At 37.9% G+C, this 22,005-nt stretch overlaps 1 gene segment (V, D, J or C); it reads right to left on the reverse strand.

The window, feature by feature from the left end:
• Positions 1–5,413: 5,413 nt before the first annotated feature.
• On the reverse strand, positions 5,414–5,905 carry LOC117705632 (T cell receptor alpha variable 9-2-like). The segment is given in 2 exon segments: positions 5,414–5,748; positions 5,860–5,905. Coding segments are annotated over 2 exon segments (381 nt in total).
• Between the last annotated feature and the right edge of the window lie 16,100 nt (positions 5,906–22,005).

The raw sequence follows: 22,005 nt of genomic DNA on the forward strand, positions 1-22,005 counted from the left end.
ACACTTCCTAAATATCATCTCAGTTATGCTGGCCTCTTCTTAATCACTGCTAATTTCTTAGCTCTAGCTAACCAGCATCAATTGTTCCAGTAGTCCCTTCTATTCTTGACTCTAAAGCCAGAGCCACATGGCCAAAGCTGCTGAATTCTGCTGCTCACAGGAGTTGGAACATGGTACCCTTTATCCTTATATTGTCACCAGCTTTCTGTTTTCCAACTCTTTCACTACCTAAGCTTGACTGTCCTGAAGCTTACTCTGTAAATTGACCTTGAATTCAGAGATCTGCATGGCTCTGTCTTCTGAATGCTGGGATCAAAGGCATGTACTACCAGGCCTGGACTTAAGTTTCTATCTACTTAGAGCTTGCTCTATACCAGGCTGTTCTTGACCTCAGAGATCTGCTTGCCTCTGTCTTCTGGGAATCAAGGTATGTTAACACCATGCTTAGACCTAAGGTTAGCTGGCTGGGATCTTGCCCCAAAGTCACCATTACCTTAATCTGTTTGTCTCCTTAAACACAGGATTCAGCTCCATTTCAATTCCTGTTGCCCTGTTATTATTTGAACCATACATTTTTTTTTTTTCTTTTTAAACTTGCTATGCTTTGTCAAAAAGCTCTTCATGAGCGGGAACCAGAGTATGAAGTCTATGCTGGGCTTTCCTGAGACTTCCTTTGACAATGCACACAAACATCAAACAAATGTGACAACAAAAGAAATTCCCCACAAAATATCATAGTTAAAACATTAAACATACGGCACTAAGTAAAAATATTAAAAGCTTCAAAAGGAAAACCACATGTTATACATAAAGGAAAACCCATCATAAGAGCATATGATTTCTAAATGGAAACTTTAAAAGCTATCAGAGACTGGAGCAGTGTATGCCAAGTCTAAAAGACTATACAAGTCAACCTAGATGACAGTACCAAGCAAACTATCTGCCAGCCACAGTTGAAAAACAAAGATAAAATATCCATGCTACAAACAACATAAAGGAACGCATGTCCGTGAGACCATTCATACAGAGAATACTATAAGGAATACTAAAGGCTCAAGAAGTATATAAATGTGGCCAAGAAACAATAGACAGAAAACAAATGAAGTGATAATTGCTGAAGCACAAAGAATGACTAAGAATGCAAACAGTGAAAATACAACAAAATGACTGAAGTCAATACACAGCTTTCAAGACCCAGAAAGACAAATGTCTCATGTTCTCTCTTATCTGTTGTTCCTAGCTCGAATGTGAGTTACAAACCGAAGTAACTACACACACCAGCAAAGTAAAAAGGGACCAAGTGAAAGGAGCTCCAGAGAGGGGAATAGCAGGAAATAAAGGATATGAAGGAGGAGATGGAAAAGAGGAGGAGGGAGATTTAACTGGGGAAGGAAAGGGACGTGAATACAGAAGCAGAGGGAGGAGAAACAAAATAAATTGTGTTTAATAAAGTCTCAAGTAACTGTATTTTTTCATGTTTACCTAAAATTACAGAGAGAAAGAGAGAGAGAGAGAGAGAGAGAGAGAGAGAGAGAGAGAGAGAGAGAGAATCTTAAACTAAGTTGTGCTGACAACCCCACCCCCACAAGAGCTATAAACTATTTAACAAAACTCCAGTTGGGGCACTTCTTGACATCTACATCTATTGGTGTTCTTTTTTTGTTTGTTTGTTTGTTTGTTTGTTCAACTTTTAAATGTGTTAAGATGCTAGTATGAGATCTCTCCAGTTTTTCTTTTCCTATGTAGGTGCTTAGTGCTATGAACATGCTCTTCATGAACCTTCCTTGTGTCCAATCAGTCTGGGTGTGCTGAGTTTTTCCTTCAATTGCAGAAGGTTTTTTTATTTCTTTCCTAATGAATGTATTGACCGATTTTTCATGTAGTAATGTGTTCTTCAGTTCCCCATGAATTTGCAGGCTTTCTATTGTTTCTGTTGTTAGTGAAAAAGGATAAAGGTTGTTATTCCAATTTTCTTATATATGTTGAGACTTGCATTGTGTCTGAGTATGTAGTCAATTCTGAAGAAAGTTCCTTGAGGTTCTAAGAAGACATATTCTTCTCTGTTTGAGTGAAATGTTTCCTAGTTCTCTGTTAGATACATTTGGTTTATGATGTCAGCTAACTCCAAAATTTGTCTCTAGAGATTTTGTCCTGATGATCTGTCTATTGGTGAAAGTGCAGTACTGAAGCCTCGAATTATCAGTGTGTGAGGGTCAACACATGATTTCAGCTGTAGTGTGGTTCTTTTATGAACTTGAGTGCCCTTCTTTGTGGTGCATAGATGCTAAGAATTGCAACGTCGTCTTGGTGGATTTTTCCTTAGATGAGTATATATTATCCTTCCATATCTCTTCTGAGTAGTTTTAGTTTAATGTCTATTTAGTCAGATATTAAAATAGCTACAGCATCTTACAGCAGAAGAATGGTCCTGATTTTAGCCCATTTGATTAATGAGTCTTTTTATTGGGGAATTGAAACCATTTGATATTGAGAGTTATAAATGAGAAGTGTTTGTTGTTCCCAGTTTTTGTTTTGGTTGTGAATTCTTTCCCCTTTCTTTTGATTTCCAACTCCGATATTATTTATTCCTGTGTTTTACTGGGTGAGGTCATCCTCTTCAAATTAAAGTTTTCCTTCTAGCAACTTCTGTGGAGCTGGATTTGTGAATAGATTGTGTTTAATTTGTTTTTTCATTGAATGTCTTTCTCCATCTATAGAGATTGAAACTTTTGCTGAATGTAGTACTCTGGGTGGCATCTGTGGTCTCTTAGAATTTTTAGAGCATTGGTCCATGGCCTTCTTTTTTATAGAGACTTCACTAAGAACTCAAGTGTTATTCTAACATGCCTGCCTTTATATGTTATTTCCTTTTATATGTCTCTTTCTCTTGTGCCTCTTAATATTCTTTCCTTGTTCTGTATATTAACTATTCTGATTATTATATAACATGAAGTTTTTCTGGTCCATTATATTTGGTATTCTATTTGTTCCTTTTACTTTGATAGGCACCTCTTTTTGGAATTACAGATTTTAGTTATGTGATGTTGAATTTTTTCCTATACCTTTGACCTAGGTTTCTTCTCCTTCCTCTATTTCTACTGCTTATATATTTGGTCTTTTCAGTATCATAGCTTTCCTGGATGTTTTGTGCCCAGACATTTTAAAATTTAACATTTTCTTGGATCAACATATCCATGTCTTCTGTCATGTCTTCAGTGGCTGAGATTCTTTCTTCCATCTCTTATACTTTCTTGGCAAGATTTGTCTCTGAGATTCCTGTTTAGGTTTCTAATTGTTTTGTTTCAAGTTTTCTCAGAAAGAAAGATTTGTTTTCTTTATTAATTCTACTTCCACTTGAAAGTTCTGAACTGTTTTTTCTTTATTTCATCCTATTATTTGCTTGTGTTTTCATAGATTTCTTTAAGGAATTTATTCATTTTCTCTTGCAAGACCTCTATATATTTATAAAGGAGTTTCTGAAGTCCTTGTCTTGACTTCAATTATACTGCATTTCTCAGAGCCTACTGTAATTAAGTTTCTGGGCTTTTATGGAGACATATTATCCTGGCTTTTGTTGATTGTTTTTATGCTGAAATCTAGGTGTTCGGGTTTTGGATCACTATAATTCTCAGTGGTGATATCCAGTCTCGTCTTTGTTGGATGTGTGTCTTATTCTGTTCCTTGGTTTCTGCTGCCATCTCTGGTCCTTAAAAGAGTGTGGTGGCTGTTGGTTGCCTGATAGGGAATGCTTCTGACATGCTGCCCACTGTAGCTACTAGAGTTCCAGAAATAATGTGTTTCTTAGTACTAGATGTTGACATTTAGGCATAGAAATGGGCTAGAAGAATGGGGTGAGGGGATCCACAGTAGAACAGAAATAAGAATGTGACATCAGGGTCTGTGTAGCTTTCTAAGAACGAGGGCAAATAAGGATAGGCCAATCAGGCAGTCTACTACAAGCCTGGGGATGAAACTGGGGTTAGATTTAGAGAAGAGGAAGGATGTCGAAAATTTGAAGATCACTTTGCCTGCTCCAGCTTTCTCCTTTCTTTTCTACCCATATTTTTTCTCTTTCTTTAATCCATTCAAATATTTATTGAGCAGCTAAGGATGCAAAGGTATTAAAACATGATCAAATAAGGAAGGTATATGCACGGTAGTAGAAAGCACTTAAATTTTGTGCATCACAAGAGTGAAAGAAAAATGCTTTAGGAAAACAAGAGATTGCTTCCATCGTGCAAGGGAAGAATGGATGGCCAGTCAGGAAGAGGGTTGAGATTAAAATACAAGACTTCAGTCTAGACCTTTGATGATTATACTTGTTTCTCGTTTTCCCTTTCCCCATCCTTGGGCTTAATTTGCCAATAGTGCCCAGGAATGTTGAATGTGCTTTTTCTGTACTTGCTTGTATTTTTGCCTTAATATCTTCTACAGAACTAAACTCTTTTGATATTTTTTAGAGTTTTTTGAAGGACACTTGGACCTTTAATTTTGCTGTTGATGGTCTTAAGACTTTTCCATTCTGGTTTGATTTTTATGCATTTTTCACAGGGTATTTCATACAAATTTCTTCACAGGGACTTCTTATTCAATTCTCTCATCATCAAAATCATCATGATCTTCTCCATCATTCTCATCTATGTTTTTACAAATACCTGTGTGACTTTAATTGGACTGCCTCTATAGTTCATTGTTTCTGCCTCTACAATGTGTAATTTGTCTTTTACCCCGGCCATAAACTGACCATTCTTAACGATAACTGGTGTTCACTTTCATTCCTATCCACTTTAAAGTAATAATCTTAGTCATCCTTTAGTTCACAACCAAAGAGGTAGTTCTGAGGCCCTAAGAGCACTCATGCCCATGTCTGTCAATGTTCCATGAGGTAGAAGTACACACTTTGGTGTAAGAGAAGCTGGCTGGAAAAAGTGCCTTCTGCTTCTCAGGACAAGCATACAGAGAGAATCATGCCACGACCCTATATTCCTTTATTAGAAATCTTGAGATATGAAAGTCTGTAGCCCTCTGAGAACCTGTCCTTCCATAGGACAGCTAGACATTATCTAAATGCCACTGTTTCTGGCATATTTGGCCCTCTGTGTCATGCTGGAAATGACAAGCAACAATCTGAAGATAGTGACTTGTATATGGAAGTGAAGACAACTGATCATGTCATTGTTTTCATGGCTTTACTGTGAAATCACTGTGACCTTGTGTGAAGAAATGTTGATGTCCTATGGTTTTAGTTTCCTGTATAAAAATTCAGCAGTACTGTCATCTACTTTCTGTTCTGCTCCGATCATTTGTATGATTTTTCATCAACCAGAGAAATACTGGGGCACACAGCACAGACTGTGAGGAAAACTGGGTGATCCAAAGGTAGATGATCAGATGTCAGGCTTCCTTTTGCTTCTCAGAGTTTGTGTTCAGCTCCCCCTATGGTTTCTGTCACTGTGTCATTCAAAGCACAGTAGTACACAGCCGAATCTGACTCCTGTACTGAGGCTTTCTGCAAGTGGAAGGACGTAGTTCCTTTATCATATGTAGCTTCAAAACCTTTGTTTCTTCCCTTTTTGTTGGCTGTTGTGACTTGCAGAAGGAGCTGTGGACCTTCTCCAGGATATTGAACATACCAGGAAAGAGTCGGGTACCCTGTGGCTGAATAAGTACAGTTTATAAATAGAAAGTCGTCTTCTGAGAGGATCACTTGACCTTGTTTCTGAGTCACTGAGTCTCCATGTGTCCTCCCTGGAAGAAGAGAATAATTATGTCATATTAAGGGCAAATTTCATAAATGGTTAAATATATTCTAACATAGAAGAGAATCACAGAGTGCAAATTTTAAGTCACTTTACTTACCAAGCATGAACAGCATCACAGTCACTAAAACTGGAGAAGAGTTCATCTTCAGTGTCACCAGGGTGATGCTCTCAACTCTTCACATCAAGAAATGATAAATGACATCAAATGATGAATTATGAAGGTTATAATTCACACAGATAATAATCTTGTGTTAGGAAACTCCACCCCCTAGTGGACAGAGACTAAACTAGGGTCTATTGCATATGTCCCAGAATCAGAAATGTGCTCCAGTTCTCAAAATCATTTGTAAGGCACATGTCAGATCTCAAAGGTCCCTTATCAATCTGAAGAGCATAAACAGTGGCCATTAACATATTGACTGCCGCCCTTCTTAGGATTCTACCTAGTATGAAAGTGTTGCAATAGAGCAACTGATGGGTTTTCTGCTTTGGTCTTTTCCATATGACAAATTGAATGACAAAATGTAGGTTTTTACCAATTTATCTTCACTGATGTAAATACATAGTAAAATACTATGCGGGTCTGGCTCAGACTTAAGAGCACTTGTTGCTCTTACAGAGAGCCCAGATTTAATTCCCATAACCCAAACAATGGTTCACAACTATCTATAACTCCAGTATCAGGCGAACTGACTCCCTCTCTTGACCTCCACTGGCACCGGGCACACACACAGTACATAAATACAAATGCAGGCAAAATGTTCATGCACATACAATAGAATAAATAAGGTCTTAAATTTTTCTCAAAAATATTGCAAAATTAAATAATTATAAATCAGCCCTATGAATGTGTAATTATTACAATCTGCTCTTTTTTACTATCTAGAAATTTCAAATAATGGGTTCATGTTGCCCATTTAGTTAGTAGGTCATTGATGTGTTGAAACAATGTTGAAAGTTAACTGCACAAAACATCAACAACAAAGAAAACAGTTGTGACTGGCATGCAGGATTCACATGTTGTGTCATATTCTCCATCAAAGGTGGGATAGGAACTTTTTCTTAGCTCTTTTCTGTAAATGTCATTGTGACCAGTAGTATCTGTTAGGAAACACAAAGCTGACTATTAGGTGGGATTGGTGAGACATTTGTGACTCTTTCTTGAAGACCTGCAGAGGGTATCCCCAGCAGCCAGCTCCCATAACAGTCTTTAGAAAAGCTTCTTCCTTCAAATGTCAGAGCTTCCATTCACAAATCTGGCTTTCATGGCTGCCATGCTTCTGTGGAAGCTCCTTCTATCTTATTTTGGTCTTAATAATTTTTCCTCATTGACAGAATTTGTCTTCGCACAAAGCTATTCTGTCTCATCTTTGTCCACATCTGCTTCCTAATTCCTAATATTTTTTTAAGGTTATGTGATCTCTAGATGCTAGTCTTTGGCTCAGAACCTTTGTCTCTTATACTTCAAGGCAATGATTGTCCAGCTTGTCTGGTTTTTTCTCACCTGCAACTCTTGTAGTTCCTTCAGAATGTGCTCTTCACACTGTCTTCCTATATAAGATGTAGAATCACTTATAAAAACCACATTTTCTTTCTTATTTTTTTTAATTTTTGAAATTTCATTGCTGTGGGCATATTGGGTATATACATTATTCACAGAGGAGATCGCAAATCCAATGATAAGGTAGTTGCTTGCCCCTAAAAACAGTCATATCACTATTGCACCAGTGACTACATCTTGCTTATCAAGTTAGTTATTTAACACACAAGGTCCACAGCTAGTAATTCCAATGATGATGAACCTCTCTTAGCAGCTTTCTACCTAATAGAGCATATTCTATCTCTGTTCAAATCTGATTTATTTCTATGCTACATCAAAGTATATGGTCTCTTCAGCAATAGCATCTTCTTAATTAGTTAAATTACATAACCAAGACAATGACAACATCATTTGTTCTTTGAAGACTGTGGGGCCTCCCTGAATGGTAATTCTTGTGGAGATATCACATACCTGGCTCTGAAATTTTTGTATGGAAGCCAATGAATTCTTATAGTGATTCTTATAGTGATATCTTGTGCCTTGTATACTTTAAACAAAAAAAATCTAAATATTCAAAGCTAGGATTTAAATATGGGAGTATACTTTCTAGGTATGGGTACTACCCTAACTTGTTTTTCTCTGAATAATTTATCACAGCAAAGAAATCAAACAAGGACAAACATAATAGTCAGAGTCTATTATCCTTGTCTCCAAACAATTTCAGAGTTGTCTATGTTGACTGAAAAACTTCCAGACTTTGTGCTGACAGCTCCATTATATCTGATGCCACTCTGACTATATAACTTTATTCTCTCTAAAAAGAATTTACACTTATCTATAGGGTAAAATGGCTACAAATATAAATACATTATAGTTCTACTTTAGGGGGCTCTCATAACTACTTCAGCCAATCTGGAAGTAATCATGTCTTTTCAATAATATCTTAATACTGCCATGCAAAATTTAATTTCATTTGGGATTTATAAAAGATTTTTCAACAATTTTTGTGCATTGATGTTTTTCCTGCATGAGTATCTGTGTGAGGATGTGGAACTGGAGTTACAGACAGTTGTAAGCTACCATGATGTTGGTGCTGGGAATGGAACTCAGGTCCTCTAGAAGAAAAACCAGTGCCCTTCACTGCCTAACCACCTCTCCAGGCCTGACAAAAGATTTTTAATGGTTTCTGGTATTGTTAGTTTGGTGTATGCTTGTGTGTTTCTGTGTGAGTCTGTGTGTAGGATGCAAGTGTTCATGGAGGCTGAAAGGCTTAGGTTTTCCTAGAGGTGAAGCTACATGAAGTTATGAGCCTCTTGATTTTCATACTTGGTATTCAACTCCAGTCCTCTGCAAGATCACTTAATTGCTAAGTGATCTCTACAGAGTCCTTTTCAATAAGTCTTATCTGTAGCGCACAGCCTCGCTGATAAGGAGAATGCCACACTCAGGATTCTTCTGACAGCATTTATTAAACAGCTCTCATGATGGAGAAAAGGGGAAGGACTCCGAGCTCAGAAAGCCCGCTGCTTAAATAGAGCTTTTGGGAGACGTGCAGATCCCTCATTGGCTCAAATCTTTCATCCAATTGTCATACTCGGTTTTCGAGCCATGCGCAGGCGCATTCTCAAGTAAAGCTTCTGTGAAAAACCAGGAAGCAGAAGCCTGCGCCATCTTTTAATGGCAAATGCGGCTCCTCACACTTATCTTAAAAATTAAAAGAGTGGAGTTAGGGAGAAGACTTGGCAGTTAAGAGCACTTGCAACTCTTGCAGGATACATAAGTTAAATTCCAAGCAAACACATAGCAGCTCACAACTACCTGTAACTCCAGATCCAAGGGATTTGATGCCTTCTTCTGGACTCCATGGGCACCAAACATGCATGTGGTACACACACACACACACACACACACATACACACACACACACACAGGCCTCCCCACACTTGTGGATCATTGGCTGATTTGATCCATAAGCACAAAGGGAACAGTGACAACTAGCAGGAGGAGGAGGTGATTCAGAACCCCTGGAAGTACATATCATGAATGACCACACCAGTACTGCTTAGGTCAATAGGCAGATTGACTTTATTAGGGTGATTCACTGTTTATACAGTTTGTGGGACTGAAGGTCGGGGACATCAAGGATGGGCAAATGTCATTGGCTGGGGTCTTAGGACCTGGCACACCTCATTAGCATGAGAAACCATTTCAGGAATCTCAGCTGCTGGCTGAGCAGGTTTTTGTAGAAAGAAAATTGATCTATAAACTAATTAAAGCTATGCGACATTCCTCATGTACAAGCGAGTGTGGGAACTTAGAATCCCCTGGACAAGGTCAGAGAAGGAGAAACCGTGCTAACAAGGGAATCTCCCATTTTGCACCAAGCTCAGTGGCTATCCAGTTATGGTGGACTTAACCTTAATTAGCAGAATTCTCTCTCTCTCTCTCTCTCTCTCTCTCTCTCTCTCTCTCTCTCTCTGCCTCTCTCTCTGTCTCTCTCTCTGTCTCTCTCCCTCCCTCCCTCTCTCTCTCTCACTCACTCACTCTTTCTCTCCTCTCTCTCTCTCATACACACATACACACACATGTAATGTGTTTAATTAATAAATCCTTGTTAAAAATTGAAAGAGGGTGTATCCATTGGAACTGTGTTCCACACTCTGTAGTTTTATTGGTTGTACTTTACTGTAAGGGTCTCAATTTATTACAGAGAAGTTTCCTTGATGATGGGTGAAAACTACAGTTATTTGTTCATATAAGGACAAATGTTTATGTATTGCTTTTAGTGGTTGTGCTGAAGTAGTGAGTCAGTAGTTGTAAATTCTCCATAAATTACCATAACTTTGATAGCACTGTGTGGTTAACTAGGTGTCCAGTACCAAGCATGGTATCCCTCTTTTTGAGAATATCTCAAGTCTAATTATAAAGTAGATAATTACTACCAAGGTGTATGAGCCACTACCACTCTCAGAGGGTTACTGTGGCATACTGGATGTTGATGTGAACAATGCCAACAAACACTCTTGACTCCACTATAAAATCCAATCATTGAAGAAAAGCAAAATTAATCCATGCTACTAAACTTATGACTCCCTCTTGGGTATGTCAAATTACAAAAATATTCATGACAGGATAAATACTTTGATGTCTAAATCATGTATTACAGTGATGGTGATATTTCCTAACTGTCTTGAAGATGTGTATCCCATGTATCTCTATTGTCAGTTGGCAATGAATGAATGAATAGTTTGAAATCGTAATACTACTAAAGAATTAAGAAAAAACCTACATCACAAGAGACATTATTGAAAATAGGGCAGTACTTGAGTAGATTATCACTGTAATTTAAACATGTCCTTCTGACTCACAGCTTTAAGAAAAGACAACTTAAAACAACAATGAGAAAATGCATGGGGTAGGATCATCAGTCCATCTCAACTGCAGAAATACCGGCATCTAACATGTAGTTCACAGTATTGTAAAGAAACAAGAGAAAGCTCTGATTTGTTTCATGAGTAAAGAAAAGACATAATCAAAGCTAGAAATGTAGTCTGCTGATGAGATGATACCCAATGGACACTTGATAAAATCCCTCAGAGCCAACTCATCATGGCATGGAGAGAACAGCTACAATTGTTTGTGGGGAACGTTTTCTAGACTAGCAGGAGAATGCAGTTCTGTTGTTTGAGATGACAAAAATCACATAAAAACTGAAAGGCTGATCTTTTAGCAAGAACTCAGCCCAAGAGATTATTTAAACATCTCCACCGTGATTTTGTAAAATTATATTTTTGGTCTGAATTATAATAATTTTAAATTAATTTTTCTGTTGTTGTTTTTGTTTTTGTCTTTGTTTTTGTTTATTTTTACTTTCTATAATAGAGACACTCTCTACTCAAAATGGTTAAAATTCAGAGTCACTTTGTGTTCTCTACCTGTAATCCTTCTAGTTATGAAGAAAAGTTTGCTGGAACATCGAGGTTCTACCTTACTCTCACTCAGGAATTGTACTTTTTCATCACCTGCTATCCTCTGAAAGGTAGAAACCAGAAGTGGTATGATAAAGCTGGAGGCCATTATTGTGTTATGCGGCGATATAGCTCTATGATAGAACACTTACTGAGTGTTTTTGGAAACTCTATATTCAACCCCCAGAACCACAGTCAAAGGCCTTGACTAATCACTCTATTTGTTCTTGAACCCCATGGGCCATGCAAAGAATTCCTTCCCTTTGCATTCTTCTTCCTTAGAAAGTGTTAAGTATATTTGCTATGACTAGTCACTAACAGGTACTTCAAATCATACATATGGTTACTTCTTTAGTGTATGCTAATTACACAAATAAAATGCATGTATACAGTGAATTTCAATCAGACCCATCCACTATACCCAACCCACGCTTGCCTACCCTCTCATAAACTATATTACCCTTAGTCCTCCTAAATAGTATTTCTCTACGTTTATGTCTTTTTGTTTTCAAATCTAGATTCTTCATTGTGGGAAAATATTCAGTATTAACAAATGTTAATGAGAAAAATAAACTTTGTGCATTGCTAGTTGGAATGTGCACTTACAACCACTATAGAAGTCAGTATAAAGATTTGTCAAAAAAAAAAAACTATATATAGAATTACACTGTAGCTCCACTTCATCACTCCTGTGTATACTCCTGAAGAAATCAATTTCAGCATAAGGGGAGATAGATACCTGTATATTTGTGTTGTCATAACACATATTGTAATCCTTCCACAGACTTAGCTAGAGAAACTAATGAAGGGCAGTCCCTTCATCAATAGACCAAATATTTGTACCTTCCTGCTCTTTCTTTATGAGATCTGCATGCTGATGAGGTGGTGATTTAAAATCAGTTCAGGATACAGACACCTGAACCTTGTGGAAATTATCTCATTGATACTGTTCTCAACCACCAGGTCAGCAGACAAAGCTTGAGAAGTTCCTCCATAGCTCTAAGTATAGCTCAAGGGCCAGCTCCACCAACCCCATGTGGTAAGTATAAAAATTCCCAGTACCCAGTAGAAATAAGACTCTCAATGCTTAAAGATTAACCAAATAGATTTATATATCAGCAAATACTCAATACACAAGATGCTCACATAATTAGAACTGTTAACCCAATTACCTAACCTTGATATGAGTAACTACCTTAGACTGCTAGAGCCACACAGACATCCTCGGACATCTTCTCCCTCTCTCCTTCTTCTTCTTCCTCCTCATTCCTTTCTCCTTCCCACTCCTAGCTCTGCCTATCTCTTCTCTATCCAATGACAGAGCTCTGAACACACTGGTTCTACAAACTTAGACATTGTTAGATATGCCTTTAAATGCTACTGAGAAAATACAGTAAGAGCCCAGCATCATTTAATTATATCCTTTCTCTGAAATAGAAAGGGTTATAAAACCGTACAACATAAGTCACTCTTGCCCTTCACAACATTACCATCTGTAGGGGAAATGGACCAATCAAGAGTAAACTTGCTTCTCTTCTAAAAGACCTGGTAGTAGAAAAGGATAAATAAGAAAAGCCAATGCATATTCAACTATCACAAGAGTGAATCAGATTCAGCAAGCCAATAGTTAATTACATCTACTCTAAGAATTTGGATGCTCTTGAAATTATACCTCCCTTGTCAGAGGTTGGGGTATTAAGGAATTAGTTTTTTACACAACTTTATTGCCACTGATTTACCAACCACTCAAAAGTATACTTTAAATTTTGCTAATTTTTTATTCTTTCAGACCATGAAGATAAAGCAGAGAACTCTTTCTTTAATTGTTAATTTATTTATTCACTTTACATCTTAATATCATCACCCCTCTCCTCCCAATTCCCCCCTCATACAGCTCTTTCCCCCACTTCCCCTTCCCTTTCTCCTCTGAGAAGGAGACGGCCCACTTAGAGTATCACCCCAACCTGGCACATCAAGTCTCTGCAGGACTAGGTGCATTCTCTCCCACTGAGGCCAGACTTGATGGCCCAGTTAGAATAACAGAATCCAGAGGCAGTCAACAGATTCATGGACAGCCCCCACTCCAACTGTTGGGAGACCAGATTGAAGACCAAGCTTCACATCTGCTACACATATGGGTAGGAAGGGCCTAGGTCCAGCCCATACTCACTCTTTGGTTGGTGGCTCAGTCTCAAGCAGGAAATTCTTTTTTTTCCTTTATTTTTTTATTAATCATTCCATTTATTTACATCACAAATGATATCCCACTTTCTGGTTACCCCTCCACAAATCCCTTTCCCACATCTGCCCTCTCCTTTGCCTCTGTGAGAGTGTTTCCCGATCCACCCACTCTCTTCTGACCCACCACTCCAGCATCCCACTACACTGGAGCATCAAACCTCCAAAGGACCAAGGGCCTCCCAAGCAGAGAATCCTTTAGGAAGCTATTTGTACATTAACCATCAGTCTGTCTCCTTCTCTGTCCACCACAAGAGTGGAATAAGGTGACTGATAAACACACTTTCACAAACACCAAAAAAGACAAGGCAGCAACAGAAAGCAAGTGTGTAGAAAAAGAGTTAATTTTCTGGAAGAGCTTGTATCTTTAATTAAACATAAAAGGAAAGATGTAATGTGTTTCTTTAAAATAAATTATGTTGCACATGTTTGAGGTTCACAATAGTATGTATAGGATACATATGGGTAATCAAATGATCACATTGGAGTGAATCAATATGCTCATCATTTTCATGTACATTTTGGGTGTTTAACAAGAACAGCTAAAATCACTTATTTAACAAAAATCCATTGTACACTACAGTTTAATTAAATAGAGTGTTGGCATTATACAATATAACTTTGAATATATTGATACAACATATTACTTCTGTTTGAACAAACTTTAGCAACTTATACTCAAAGTACAGTCAATCGCTATATATACATATATATACATGGACATATGGGCATGCCAGGATCAGCTCACACAGAAATGAGATGAAGCTTGTCTTTTTATTTCAAGCATTGCTCTGTGCACCTACTCACCCAACTATTCATTTTCTAATGTTTACCTAAACCAAGTTACTGGGGTGCACAATACATGTTTATCACATATAATAAATATAAATTTTAAGTAGTTATTACAGAGCAATTAACAATATGTTCTAAACTTCCTGAGTCATCTTGAGTCTGGTATACCTTAATATCTTTATGGGTTTTTTTATTCACAAACAGTGTGACAAATGCTCTTGTGGAATTCTGACATAGCAAAAGGGCGCCACTCCAACCCTGGAGGCAGGTTTGAAGACAGGCTGCAGGTGCCTGGGGACCAGTGTGTACTTGTTGTGCAGAAGTAGATAGCTGAGTCTCCAGGCTGAGTGGCTGTGATGTGCAGGGAAAGGTGTTTGGTTTTCTTATCAAATAAAAGGGTGAGTCTTTGGGTCTGCTTTCTTTCCATATTTGAACGGATGTCAATGATGAGCTGAGGATGCTTCCCAGGCTCTTGCTTATACCAAGGGAAGTAGACGGCGGCACTGTCTGTGTAGGAGCAGTTGATGAGAGCATTGGCTCCCTCCTGGACACTCAGGGAGGAAGGGTGCTGTTGCACCTGCTCACCTTGGCTCTCCCCTATGCAAAAAGATGGAAAGGTCGAATCATTAACCTTACTTATATGTTTCCTATAGTAAGGAGAGAAAACCTGAATAAAGCCATTCTTCTGAACATCTCAGAACCAGCCATTGACATACTCTGTCCCCACGTACCCTGCTCACCCAGTGCCCATCCTCAACTCACAGTCCATCTGCAGCCAGAGGAAAATAAATAAAGCATGAATAGCTGTCTTCATTGTACTTCCTTTTCAAATCAATTGTAGATGTTCAGTCTGTAGCCAGATGAGCCAAATGCAAGTTCAGATTGGCCCTTGTTGTTATAAGAATCATACATGCTGAGTTATTGGCCCAGCCAATAAGAAAAAAGCCTGCTCATTCAGAATTCATAGAGATGGTCTGCTATGCATCAGCTGAGATGCACTGCCACCCTGTGGTCAGATGTCTAACTGCTGAAATCTAGTTAGCTTCCATCTTACTCTAGGAAAGACTAAGAAAAATCTCAGTAGGAGATCTTAGCCCACCTGTTCCATCCTTACTCCTCAAAGAATAACTGTGCTCACATAGACTGAGCACCGGCCTATCCAGTGAGTGTCTTACCTTCCTATTCACCCATGTGAGTACCACATTCTCAGACCTAGCTGTGTCAAGTAGCCTGTGAACCAGTATAACCAAATAAAAATAAATAATTTAAAGATACAACTCAAAAATTTGGAAAAATAAGAACAAATGAAACACAAATCCAATAGATGGGACAAAGTAACAAAAATCAAAGCAGAAATCAATGAAGAAGAGTTAAAAAATAAAAATTAATAAATTGAAGAGTTGGTTATTCCAGAATATGAAGAAGATTGCAAGAACTTTGGTCCAATTAATTAAAAGAAAGAAATAAGACACATTAACAGAATCAGAGAGAAGCCAACACCAAAGAAATTCAGAATGTTGTAAGAGAATACTTTAAAAACCTGTACTGCAGAAAACTGAAAAATACAAAGGAAATGGACTAATTCATAAATTCATATAAGCAACTAAAGTTAAACAGACCAAAGTAAATAAAGAAGTTGAAACAGTGATTAAAAATTTTCCAACAAAAAAAGCTCAGGCCCAGATGGATTTACTATAAAATTCTACCAGACTTCAGGAAAAACAAAAAAAAACAAAAAAACAAAAAAAAAAAAAAAAAAAACAAAACACAACTTCCCAAATGACTCAGAAAGTACAAACAGAAGAAACACTTCTAAACTTCTTATTTATATTCAGCATTACTCTACTAACAAAACCAGGGAAAGGCTAAACAAAGACACAGATTTGCAGACCAATATCCCTCATAAACATGCATGGAAAAATCATAACTATAAATAGAAATCTTCAATAAATATTGTAAGCCAAATATTGGCATATATTAAAAAAGAACATCCACCAATATCAAGTTGGCTTTATCCTAGATATGCAGAGGTGGGTGGTCTAACATTCATAAGACAATGTGTAAAATAAACCATATAAAAAAACTTAAACACAAAAATTATATGGTCATAACAACAGATGTAACAAGATTCTTTGACAAAATCTAATAAATTTTCATAATAAAAGTCCTGAGAAAGTAGAACTGAGTAACCATACCTTAATAAAATTACAGCTATATATAATTTTGACCAACATCATCCTAATTGGAGAAAACTCAAAGCAGTCCATTAAAATCAGGAATGAGTTAAGATTGCCCACTGTTGCCAATACAGTGCCTGAAACATTAGCTAGTGAAGTGGGAATTTGTGGCTTCATTGGTGACTCAGTTGTGTCCTGCCATGTTTTGCTGGAGTGGATGCTTGAGAGAATGTATGATGTTTGAAAAGAGTGTAAGTACAACCCAACAGTCCGTGGATGACCCCTCTGGCATTGGTTTACCTTGCCAAGCTTTGCTAGTCTTTATTGGACCTGCTGACACTGGTCTTCACTGATGACAGTCTTACATTTGTTCATCATGCTTTCTTTGCTGATTATCACTTGTGGATTCATAGAGAGAAATGCACCAAAGAACTTCTGGTGGTATTCTGACTGTTTCTTGTTGCTTCCACAGACTCATGCTGATTGGCAGAGCCTTGCGATTTCTTCTGGACCTAGCCACTGCTACTGATTTGTATTTGGTATTTTTCAAATTGACTGAACTGCCACTGCTGATTGATGTTTTGCCAGTGGACTGGACTTCTGACACCCCAGAAAAGTATTCTAAACAGGTCTACAACCCCTGTTTCCTATTAACCTTTCTTTTCCCCTACCTCTGGTGGGTGGTGGGCTAGAAGGGAGGTTAAAACATTAAAGAACCATAATTAAAGTAGGTTTCAAAAAATCTAAGCCTACAAGCTAGTGCAATAAGTAAAAGAAGAAAATTAAATGGATAAAAATTGGAAAATAAGTCAAAGTATCTGTATTTTCTGATAATACGCTATTCTATATAAGAGATCCCAAAAGTTCTGTGATATAACACTGAAAATGATCAATAATTTCAGAAAAAGTGACAGAATATAAAATCAACTTGAGAAAAAACTTTCAATGAGCCAATAACAAAAATGCTAAGAAAGAGATCATGGATACACTCATTTACATCAGTCTTATATAAAAGATAATAATAAAACATCTTGAAATAAACTAAACATAGACTTCTACAATAAAAGCTTTAGATCTCTAAAGAAAGAGATTAAGGAAGACTCAGAAAATCAAAAGACCACCTGGGGTCATCAACTGGTGTATATATAATACTGTGAAAATGATCGTTTTGCCAAAGACTATTTACAGACTTAATGCTATAATGCTATCTCAATCAAAAAATCTCCACATTTTCCTCAGAAATAAGAAAATCCTAAAAGTCCTTGGTCCAGTGAAGGCTGGACGCCTTACTGTGGAGAAATCATGGGTGGGGAAGTGGGAGCGGGAGGGTGGGTGGGGGCCATATCCTCATAAAAGCAAGAGGAGGGGACATGGGGTAGGGGGTTTCTGGGGGGGGGGGAAGGAGAAAGGGAATTACATCTGAAATGTAAATAAAATATCCAATAAAAAAAGAAAATCCTAAAATTGATATGAAACCATAAAAAAGCCCAAGGTAACTAAAGCAATCCTAAGAAAGTAAAGAACAATGCTCCAAAAGCTATCCCTGATTTAAAGCTGTTTTATAGATCTATAGGAATGAAAATAACAGCATGGCGCTTGCACATAAACAGACACATAGGTCAATGGAACAAACAAACATGAGTATAAACAACCGCAGCCATCTGGTGGTTGATGAGGATGCCAAAACACACACTGGAAAAAGATAGCACCTTCGGGAAATGGTACTAAAAAGCCTGGGTGTCACATATGGAAGAGTGTCTATCACTCTGCTTAAATACTAACTCCAGAAAGGTCAATGACCTCAATGTGAAACCTGAAACTGAAGGAAACATAAGCAGTACCTACCTGCGTGACATAGATGTAGGAACAACTTTATGAATAAGGTTCCATTTGCCCAAAATTAAGACTAATAATTAGCAACTAGACCTCACAAAGCTTCTGTGTCGGTACGGAACACATCCAGTGTGAAGGAAGCCCACAGAGAACCTCTGCCCACAACACATCTGACAGAGGACTAATAGCCAGAATACACAAAGAACTCAAACACAAAAGGTCAAGGAAACAGTGGATCTGAACAAAGATTTCTCTAAAGAAGAAATGAAAATGGCTAAGAAGTAGCTCAAAAAGTGGTTATCATCCTCAGCAATTAGGAAAATATAACTTAAAACTACTTTGAGATTTCCTCTTACTCCAGTCAGAATAGGTAAAAACAACACAACAAATGTTGGCCAGAATGTATGGGAAGGGGAAGCTTCATTCCCTGTTGATAGGAAAACAAGCTGCTGTGGCCACTCCTGAAACCAGTGTGGCAAATCCTCAATAAACCAAAAGTAAGTCTACCATATGAACCATACATCAGTCCTTGACATATGCCCAAATGACCAAAAATCCTACTCCACAAACACTTGCTCAACCATGTTCACTGCTGCTCTGTGCACAATAGCTAGGGAAAAGAAACCCTGAATGTCCTTCATTGAAGAATAGATCATAAAAATGCAGTTCATATACACTGTGGTATTTTCAATTAAAAAAATAAAATTTGCAGAAAATTGAAAATGTTATATTTTAATCCAGACACAGAAAGGCAAATTAGACATCTTTTTTCTTATTTGGTCCAAATCTTTAGATTGTGTAACATAGAGAGTAAGCAAAAGAAACAGGAAAGAAAATCAGGGACCAAGAGGGGATGGGGAAAGGAGTTCCAGAGACAGCAACAGCAGGACTCAGGTGCTATGAAGTGAAAAATGAAAAAAGTGGAGGCTTTAACTGGACAACAGGGACAGAGATCAGTGCACAAGGAGAGGGAGAGAAAAGGAATAAAAACATTAAGGGTGTTTGAAAAATGCTAAAGGCATTATATACACTTACCCCAAATTTATATATATATACATATATATATATATATATATATATATATATATATATATATAAACAGGTATACATATATACATATATACATATATACATACATATATACATATACATACATATATATATAATTTATACATCTGTATACATAAATAATGAAATGATGTTATGCCACTTGGGGTAATGATGCTCCCCAAAAAGCCATAGTTTCTTTAGCAAAACTCCAGGCATGAGAAACCTCGTTTCAAGTGTTTGGTCAGGGCATCTCAAGACAAGACTGAAAACAACACAGACTATTGCTATTGCCCTTGGTTGACTCTCAGAATTCTGAAGTTAAGTCTTTATTAGGCAGTGGCCATACAGCATCTGCACAGAACAGCATATGAACTCAGTGTTGGAACTCTACTGTGGCAAGACCCATGAAAACCCCTTTCCACTTGGCAAGGTCTTGTGGTAGATTTGATTACCACTATGCTTATTACCTAGAGTGTGTGAGTTACAAGCTCACCTTGCTTTTGCTATAGTGTTTATACTCATAGTAATATTTAGTTTCATTTTGTCACTCACAGGCAAGGGATCACAGAGGCTTGTGGATTATTCTGTTTTTCTCAGTACTCTTTTAAGGGGAAAAACCCTCCTCATCTCTCTCTGCCTTTATCAATCCTTCAGATGTGACCATTAATCCTGGGTGTTTTGGGACATGTAATCATGTCCCTAGAGAAACAGCTACAGTCTCATTGAGTAAGCAAGCCTCTGGCAGTTGTGAAGAGCAGTGGGTCCTACTGGCATAACTGTTCTGAGGAAGCTGTGTCTAATCAACAGAGACTTAAAATGGGGAAGCTGTATCTGATCAAGAGAGACTTAAAAATGGTTCTTGGAAAGATGATATCAGGAATTGATAGACGCATATCAGAAAAGTTTGCTTGGCACAATGATCATGTCTCTATTTGCAATTTTAAAAGTATCATGACAGAGGGGTGCTATTTGATGATGGAATTTATACCTCAAATGTTTAATCCGTCTTTCACCTTGCGTAACTATAAAATCACATTTGCTACCAGCTGTTTATGTGCTCATGTCTATAGGACATGCCTGACTACACATTTATTTTTCACTTGCTGAAATTGTACTTTGTAATGCAAAATAAGGTTATAGAATAATCAACCCAGCAGGAAAGAGGAATGGAAAGTATTGGGGGCTTGTAATTATGGAGTTTTTATAATGCTGATGTTATGATTTCTTTTAACAAAATAACTAGTGATGTCGCTGCTTAGGCAAGCAAGGTTATGATTGTATAAATAAAGGCAGCTCTAGCTATTTGGGGCCAGTCACTTGAAATTCAACAGGTGATCAGTGTCTTCACTTTCACCAACACCACATATCTGTCTTCAGGTTCCAGAGCCCTGCCAGAGCTGAACTCCGGCACTTACTATATACTTTAGACATAGGACTTGGAGGAGTGGGATACAACTGATCTAGAAATCTATTTCCTGAGACCAGGATCTCATAGAATCCAAATATATTCAGAAAGCTGCCAAGGGCAAAAGGCAGTCAATAGTCCTATCTAGCTGTCACACCTATAAATGACAACAGTGACCAGCAGCCCAAGTATTCAGTAGTGGCACTTATATCTTGGAGGTAACCAACAACCATTGAATTAGACTTTTATCCAACTTAATGGGAAGAAATTCACCCCTGCTTTTGCCAACTTAACCAACCACCCATGGCTGAAGAGAGAGGTCATGAACTCTAAATAAGAACCTCCCATTGCCATTTTCCTAAACCAGTACAGTCCCTAACTACATTCTAAATACTTATCTTTATGTTCACAGATAAGGTTACCCCTTCAGTGAAGGTTCTTTTCACAGCAGCCGGAGACCATAGAAAGAAAAACACTACTAGCCATGCTGCAGAGAACAATTGACCACAGTGTGCCTAGCCTCAGCTGATATATAGACAGCACAAACCCTACCAAGAACATTGTAGAAAGACTGAACAAGGTGAGAACACACTCATTAACTTGATGTGCAGTGGAACCTTTCTGCATGACCTCTCGGCTTTTGCTTGCTTTTGGAGGAGCTAACAACACAGTTCATCTCACTGAATTAACACAAGTTTTGTTATGACACCTAGGCTGGCCTCTGACTTGTGATTACCCTGCTTCAATTTCCCAAGTGCTGACATTATAGGCTAGCACCACCAGGACCAGTGTGAGTTCATTTCAGTTCTGACAACTTCTCCCTTGTCTCTGAACAATAATCTCTTCTCTGAAGACATTGCTGATGCACATAAGAACTCTCAGAGACTGTAATATCTTGCACAAGAGCTGAAAAAAAAAAAACTGAAACCACACAAAATCCCAGCACAGAGAAGGGGACGTGCACATAAAGTCTCACCCCTAACTGAGAAGCCTTTTGCCATTAATAAATGATGATGGGAGAAGAAAATCGGTTTTCTCCAGCGGAGCGACAGTAGGAACATCCCCACATTCCAGGGTAGGCTTCAAGTTCAGAATCACTTGACCAACAGGAATACTTTTGTGTGTTGTTGCTGTTGTTGTGTGCTTTAGTGGGTTTTGTCTTTGGAGAGTTGTTTTATCTTCTTGGGTTTTTTGGATTTCAGTGTTAGTTGAGAGAACGTTGAGTTGGGCATGAGGTGCA

This window comes from Arvicanthis niloticus, chromosome 3 (assembly GCF_011762505.2).
Source record: "Arvicanthis niloticus isolate mArvNil1 chromosome 3, mArvNil1.pat.X, whole genome shotgun sequence".
NCBI classification, from domain to species: domain Eukaryota; kingdom Metazoa; phylum Chordata; class Mammalia; order Rodentia; family Muridae; genus Arvicanthis; species Arvicanthis niloticus.